Genomic DNA, 7586 nt, shown 5'->3' with positions numbered 1-7586 from the left:
GAACTGCTGGCGAGTCCTATGCTACATCTAAGGTGCCCTAAACTTCAGCTCTAGCCACACCCGGTCCCCTGGCACTAATCTGAAGTGATCTGAGCAGTCACCTCCCAAGCTACTCCAGTTGGCTTCCTCTCTAAGTGCTAAAGAGAGGAGGGGCAGAAAGGAAGATGATTAAGAAATGTTGTTCATGCAATATTTCCATTCACAAAGCCACTCCTAGATGCCTCGTTGGGGGTCTGGAGTAGGCAGGTGTAGGAAAATGCCTGTATTTGCAAACAAATGCCCCCACATTATCCTGGCAGAAAAAGATGCTCTCGGTCACACTAATAGTAGAGTTTGGTTCTTAAAGAGTGAGTAATAAATTCATCTCATTCATTCTCTGCTACAAAACCATGGTCCTATCTGGACATAAAATAACCATCATTCTAAAAAAAGAATCCAATAATCATGTTAGTTTTCCAATCACTTCCACAAAAAAAATTAAATTAATTATTAAAGCAACAACATAACATTTAAAAGCAATTTAATTTCAATAGCATATTTTAATGGGAAAAAAACAGCATACTTTTCCAATAAAACATTAAAATCTTTTCTTCAATGAAAGACAATTCAACAACATTGAAAATAACTTAATACATGACTATATTAAATAAACCTCCTATTAACAGAACAATGAAACCGGCTCATATACAGAACTTAAGACTTCAGAAAGTCTCCATTATAACAGCAGTACAGCAAAATCTGTAAGAATATATCTATGTGTGCATTATTTTGAATGAAATATTTACAATATCTAAGGTACTAAAAGTCTTGTACCTATTTTGTTGTTGGTTCAAAAGAATTATACCAAACAATGTGAATTTACAAGCAGTGCACTGTCCCTCTAATAATTAAAATTTGACTTTTCTACAAACAAACCTCCAAAGGGATTGTAAGGGGAGGAAAAAAGGAATCTCGATAATACAGGGGTGGGAAGAGAATAAACAAAATATAGAATTGGGAGGTTGAAACGCTGAAATAGCCTTGAGATCTAAAAGGGCGAACACCAGGAGGCAAACCAAGCCAACCATAATTTCTTTTTAGTTTAGAGGAGTGTCTATGTGCTTGTGCCTGTGAGAGTGTGTGAAAGAGAGACAAAAAAAGGGGGGAAAGGAGAGAGAGAGAGAGAGAGAGAGAGAGAGAGAGAGAGAGAGAGAGAGAGAGAGAGAGAGAGAGAGAGAGAGAGAGAGAGAGAGAGAGAGAGAGAGAGAGAGAGAGAGAGAGATTGGTGGGGACAAGATGGGAATCCCCATTAAATATGTAAGGAAGTAAACAATACTTTGGACAGTGAATCAGGTCTATACAAATAACGGAGGACATCTATTACAGAGTGTGTCAACGAGTCACAAATAAGAACACTGCCAAGAAAAACAAAGGAGAAACATTCTTCGTTCCGAGGGAGAATTTACACGGGGGCTAAAAGAAACATTGCAGAAGACTATAGCTTTAGGAATTCGACAGTCTTCAAATATAACTTTTCTGGTGTTCACTATCTACACTTTCCTCTTTTTTCAAAAAACCAGACTTAGATTAAAGAAGTTTAATTAATCATAATGAGCACAAATTAAGTTGCCAGAGACATAAATGAATAATTTACAGAGGATTGTTTGGCAGTAATCTAATAAAAGCTTTTAAAGATCAGTGAACACATTGGGCAGCTCCTTTCCTAAGCATTAACACTTCAGAGGAGAATGACAATAATAACCACAGTAAAAATATATTATATATAATATACAGTGTAAATGCAGAAAAATCTGCCATCTCTCTTTTTAAATCAAAATACTTTTGAGATGTCTCTATCTTGTTAGGGGTCAAACTCTAGTTTAAAGTTTCAGTCCTGACACAATTTAAATTTTCTGAAAAATAGCTGAAAAGTGTACTTTTAACTCGAACAAGTGTAATGTCTTTAAGAATAAAAACAAATCTTACTTGATCATTCTTCAGTCCTTTAAAAAGGGTTTTATATCTGCCTTCAGTCAGTGTCAAAGTACTTGAAAGAGCAAGATGCCTTTCTAGGGAATGTGGAGAGGGTCAACATCGTTAAAACTTGAAAATCCAAGTCTGGTTTTCTTTTTTCCTGTTTCTTAATTCCCCCCCCCCCCCCAATTTCATCAGGTTTGTTCAATAGATCTTTCTCCTTTCCTCTCTCTCTGGTGGATTCTGACACTGAAATAATTTCTTGTCGACAAGTAAGGAAGGAAAAGATGGGGCGAGGAGGTGAGGTGAGATAGGGGGAAAGAGATGGGACGGAGAAAGGGGAAAAGTCCCAAGAGAGATCAAGGGCCTTTCAAATCCCAGCCGAATATTTCATCCGTTTCTGTTTCTGCCTCTGGTTGCAGAACCAGACCCGTACCACATTTTTCTTAAGGTCGAGTTTCTCTGCAATGGCGGCAATTTTCTCAGAGGATGGACGAGGCTGGATGGCGAAATAGGCTTCGAGGGAACGCTTTTCAGGAGCAGCTATGGAGGTGCGCTTCCTCTTCTTCTCAGCCCCATTGAATAGCTCCGGTTTGGTGAGTTTTTCACGGTGGGACTTCTCTGCCTCTTCTAGCCAAGCCTGGAGGATAGGCTTGAGAGCGATCATGTTGTTGTGGGATAGAGTAAGGGACTCGAACCTACAGATTGTGCTCTGACTCAGCGAGCCCACCCCGGGGATCTTGAGGTTGGCCAGAGCGGAGCCCACATCCGCTTGGGTCACCCCCAGCTTGATGCGCCGCTGCTTGAAGCGCTCCGCGAACGCTTCCAAGTCCCGCGGGTCTGCGTCCACGTCGCTCATGCAACCCATGTGCGAAGGAAGCCCGTGTGCGTGGGCCATGCTGAGAGCCGCCTGGTGCATAGGATTCATGGTGGCCATGTGCGGGGCGTGGGCGGGAGTGGACACTACTGATCCATCGGGCCCCGTCATGGCCCCCAGAGCCAGCCCTGGCGTAATGTGATCCAAGAGCTCTCCTTCCAGCGCCTGGTGCGGTTGGTGGTGGTGGTGATGGTGATGGTGGTGGTGATGGTGGGTGCCCGACAGGGCAGAAGGGTGCGAAATGGGCACGGAAGACGACGAGGCGGAAGAGGTGCACGGGATGGTATTCATGGTGTGGTAGGTGGCGTCTGGCTTGAAGGGGCTGTGGTGGGGCGCGTGGTGATGGTGGCTTTTGGTCTGCGAAACAATGTCCACAGCCGCCAGAGCTTCCGCTCGGGCCAGCAAGCTCTCATCCAGACCACCGAAGATGTTGCTCTGTAATTGCAAGTAGAAGGCACACATTACTGGCTACAGGGAATTGAGCTCTCCTCCCCACACCACCTCCTCCAGTGTTCCCGCCTGACCGCCCGCTGCCGCCAGCCAGCCAGCCCAACTAAACCATCTCCGGAAGGTTAGGAAAGAAAAAAGAAATCCTAGTAAAAGAGAGAGGGAGATTGGAGAAGGGGGGGGGGGGGGCGGCAGGGAAGCGAAACAGAGTGGAGGAGAAAGAGAGAACACTGAGAGATTACAAAACACCCAACACAACACAGCACACACAGAGAGGCAACATCCCAGGTCATAAAAATTAATATGAAAGACCAGATCCACTGAATACATAAGTTGAGGGAGAGGAGAAGAGAGCGAGAGAGAAGAGGAGAAAGAGAGCGAGGGGGGAAAAATTGGAGGTGTAGGGTGATTTGCTGTGCAGACATGAAAAAAACATCAAGCAGATAAAGGGGGCTGTCAAAACGTGCCTTTAAGCGGTGATTATGCAGAATACATACCGGTGGGGTGGGAAGACAAGCTCGCCTCATCGCCTCGGAACCTCCGCCGCCCCCGCTGCCTCCGCCGCCGCCGCCTCCACCGCTGCTACCGCTGCTGCCGCTGTTGCTGCTCCGGCCCCCGCTGCCTCCACCACCGCCCCCACTGCTGGTGTTGCTGGGAGAGCTAGATGAGGGAGCCGCGGACGAGGAGGTACAGGGGGAAGCGGTGTGCAGCGCTGAATATTTGGGCTCAACATGCAGGCTGCTGCCGTGAGGCATGCTGAAAGCCTGCTTGCTGTTTAGAGACATCATCATCATCTTCCTGGACAGCCTGGAGCGCAAGCACCCGCCACCGGGACGCGCCGATGATGCCCGGAGCCAGGAAAGGCAAGGGAAAAGTTCGGGTGGACGCCAGCAGGCTCTGCTTTGGAGACCTGAGTGTCTCTTTGGGGCAGCGCGGGTTGACTCTGCTCCTGCGGCTGCCGCTGCCTCTTGGTAGTCGTTCTGCTCTGCTCTGGCTTCAGCCCTTTCCTCTCACAACTGCCCCCCAAGCCTCCGGCCGGCCGCAGTGTTATACTTCCCTCGCCTTCCCCCTCGCCCCCCCCTTCCTCCCCTCCTTGCCAAGCTCCTACAAGGTTTGTTCTTTTTCCCCCTTCTCCCTCCTTTTCTCCCTGTGGGCTCCGGGTCTCTGTTTCTCTTTCTCACACCCCCCCCCCAACCCTCCACCCTCAACCCCCGCCTTCTCCTCTGTCACCAGCACAAGTACCACTGACTTCCTCCTCCTTTCTCCTCCTCTTTCCCCGCCTGCGCTCTGATCCCAATGCTTCTGGACTGGCCCCCTCCCTGATTCCCACCCCTATCTCCCCACTTCTCTCCCTACCCCAGACCCCTCCCCGTTTCCCAAGGAAGCACCACAGCCTCTGGGAAATGCCCTAGGCGACTGCCACCAGCCTGTTCAATTTCTTCTGTACCTTCCCAGCACTACCTCCCTCTCCCTCCTCCCTTCTCCCCAAGTAGGAAGAAACTCTGCAACGAAGTTGCCTCTGGAGCCAGGCTTAAACCAAGCAATAGAGATGAGCTTTCCTCTCTTCTACAGTTAACTGTTACCTATCACCCGCCTCTCTCTTCCACCCAACCCAAGTCCCGGGTTCTCGCCCGCCTCTCGACACTGACTGACTCCAGTTCCCGGCCCCCGATGGAATGAACAGCTGGAGCAGCTGCCAACCAGCCTGTTCTCCCTGATCTCCTCCGCGTGGTCTTTTGTGCAACCGCCGCTACTGCCTCAGTCTCGAAGCTCAGCCCCGCGCACCTTGACCCGGCAGGTGGTTAGTGCAGAAGAGACATTGGGGTATTTGGGTTGTGGGTCTTTCTCTCTCCCTCGGTTTCTAACTGCTTTCAGCCCATTGGACAGCGGCAGGTCGGGCCCTGAATAAGAGTGCGCATGCGACTACCCCCCTCCTTTGGCACCCCCCCACACACACAGAGCGCCTCGCTTCCCTTCCCCCCTCTTTTCCTCCTCCTCTCTCGTTTCTAGTATAGTGAGTGTGAATCTCGTGTGGATACGCTTGAAAAACCTTTCACTGGATTTATTATTCTTCATTAACCACAATAAAAGGGGGGAGGGGTTGGCTACGTGGGAGGGGGAACCAAAGATACTACATAGCGCATGTGTTGAACGCGCGGTTCCTCCTACACACACACACTCACATCACCACCACTACCACAACACCACACACACACACACACACACACACACACACACACACACACCCCTCGGGGGCTAGCACAAACCCCACTTATCTTCATTCCCACCATTACACCTAGCGGTTAGCTCCTATTTTTTAGCGAATATCCTGCTGACACTTGGGGGGGGGGGGGGCTGGAATGTACTCCTATGCCTACATCCAGTCCCTTATCCCAGAAATGACCAGACTTCTAGTTCTAGTTGCAAAACTAGGTGTAACATCTCATCTCACTGCCTCACTTCTTCATCCCATTTCCCAAGCTCTTTGGTTGAGGGTCAGAAGGGAGGGAGAGTAAGCTAAGTTTCAGTGAGATCTCCTCCCGGGTTAGCACACAGGGTGGAGGGCGGGTGTAGTGAAGGGCTCGGGGCTCACCCGGTACGGGAGTTCTGGGCAGGAATAGCCCAGCGGGCAGGGGCGTCAGGGTAGCTGGGAGCAGGTGCAAGCGCAGCGCCTAGGGAGTGGCGAGCAGGTGCTGAAGCAGGAGGCGCAGCTCGGGGAAGCGCCCGCGCTGGCGCTGGGGCAAAGTCGGAGCGGGAAGGTAGCAGGCGAGGCGCGGGAGGAAGGGAGGGCACCCTGAAGGAGCAGACGAGGTCGGGTCCCAGTCTCCTCCTGTGCCTCCCGGAGCACAGGGCTGAGCCTTGGCTAAGAGCATAGTTTTTCATCCCCGACGTCCTTTCCCACCCACCTCTCCTGAGCAAGGCGAGCTTAAGTTTCGTCCCTAGTAAAGCGGTACTGCCTCCTCCTGAGGTTAACTGGCAGCAGTTTAGGGCTCCTCATGATTCCTTCACTAGGCTCTGGTTCCAAATGAATTTCGCTTCCTGGGCTGTCGGCCGCCTTAGTTTGGTTTGTTTATTTGTTTCCCCTTTCCCTGTGTGGGCTAAATGCATTAGACATACAGCCAAGGGAAATTCTGCTGGCTGTCTGGAGGGGCTGGCGTGCAGGCTGCGCTGGGAGGACTGCTGGGCCCGGGGCTGTTGACATGAATGAACCTGGCTCGTGCCGGCCTCGTGCAAATATGTGCTTAGGTGTTTAATTTCGACCTAAACTGGAACCCGTGTAATTTTCAAGGAAATAAGGGAGCAAAATGACATTGTACAGCTCTCACTGTCTCCAGCTTCGAGAAATGAAATAAATCAAAGTTAAAAGCTTGAGTATCATTTAATTATGGTGTGAATAGCGCTTTGAAAGAAGTAGAACAACATCTCTAAACAAATTATGACCGGGCCAGGAAGGAATTATTAGATTGAAATTTCATTTAGGCTCGGGAGACACCGCGCTTCACTGTGTAATCTGCTACGCCTCATCTGATTTGTATGCTTAATTCAGCTTGACGAATTTATTAGTTTTCATAATAGTGAAAAAATGGAGCCGCACTATGGGCTAATGCATTGTGTGTACTATAAATTGTATGTCATCGGTGAAAGGCTGAAGTCTATAGAAATCTTTTATTAATGAAGGTATAGGAAGAAGGATTTTCTTGCCAGCCTCGGAGAGAGGGTTCACGCCAAACTCCGATGCCGGTTGTCTTGCTAGCCTTATTAACATATCGCCGTACTAATTAGGCTACTTCATCAATGATATAATTTCAAACTTTAAATTATGTTCTAATTAAAAGAGTTGTCCAATTTGCTTAATCTTCAAAAAGGCCTTGGCTGGTCTAATTAATAAAACTGTTGAGCATCTCAGATGTCGAATAAAAGAAAATCCATAGAAATAGGTGCCCGAGTACGCTGTTTCATTCGGACTTGTATCAAGTCCAAATGAAGTAAGTTGGTGTCGAGGAGGGGAAGCAGTTGCCAGATGCTCTCATTCACTCACAGGATACCTTGGATTAGAAGACTCAATAAAGTGAATTTCAAAACCTGGATGTTAACACAGTCCGTGAGTGATTTTGTCTAGAAGAACACCATGGAAAACAACAGAAAAAGTCTTCTCTCCCATTAGGTGCCTAATTAGATGTAAAGGGAACAGCAACCCTGAGATGTTTAATGAACATTTTTTTCTTCTTGGCAAAGCACTCCACGCTGAACTTGGAAAACAAAATCAAATATTTGGGGGTGTTAGAAACCTCTCCTTCTCCCCTCCCCC

At 48.5% G+C, this 7586-nt stretch overlaps 1 protein-coding gene across 1 annotated transcript; it reads right to left on the bottom strand.

The window, feature by feature from the left end:
* Positions 1–537: 537 nt before the first annotated feature.
* POU4F2 (POU class 4 homeobox 2) lies at positions 538–4499 on the bottom strand. The gene is made up of 2 exons (XM_001366923.3): positions 3775–4499; positions 538–3265 (listed from the first exon to the last, which is right to left on the bottom strand). Exons 1-2 carry the CDS (start codon positions 4069–4071, stop codon positions 2324–2326), a joined length of 1239 nt encoding a protein of 412 aa, XP_001366960.2. The 5' UTR covers positions 4072–4499; the 3' UTR covers positions 538–2323.
* Positions 4500–7586: the final 3087 nt, after the last annotated feature.

Source organism: Monodelphis domestica, chromosome 6, assembly GCF_027887165.1.
Source record: "Monodelphis domestica isolate mMonDom1 chromosome 6, mMonDom1.pri, whole genome shotgun sequence".
NCBI lineage: Eukaryota > Metazoa > Chordata > Mammalia > Didelphimorphia > Didelphidae > Monodelphis > Monodelphis domestica.
Note: the sequence above shows the minus strand (reverse complement) of the source record. Positions and strands in the feature narration are given on the sequence as shown.

Excerpts from the sequence above, each read along its gene's own strand:
- POU4F2 (XM_001366923.3), bottom strand. The coding sequence starts at position 4,071 with ATGATGATGATGTCTCTAAACAGCAAGCAGGCTTTCAGCATGCCTCAC. Across the intron at positions 3,266-3,774 it reads CTTGTCTTCCCACCCCACCG|AGCAACATCTTCGGTGGTCT; the intron begins GTATGTATTCTG and ends TTGCAATTACAG.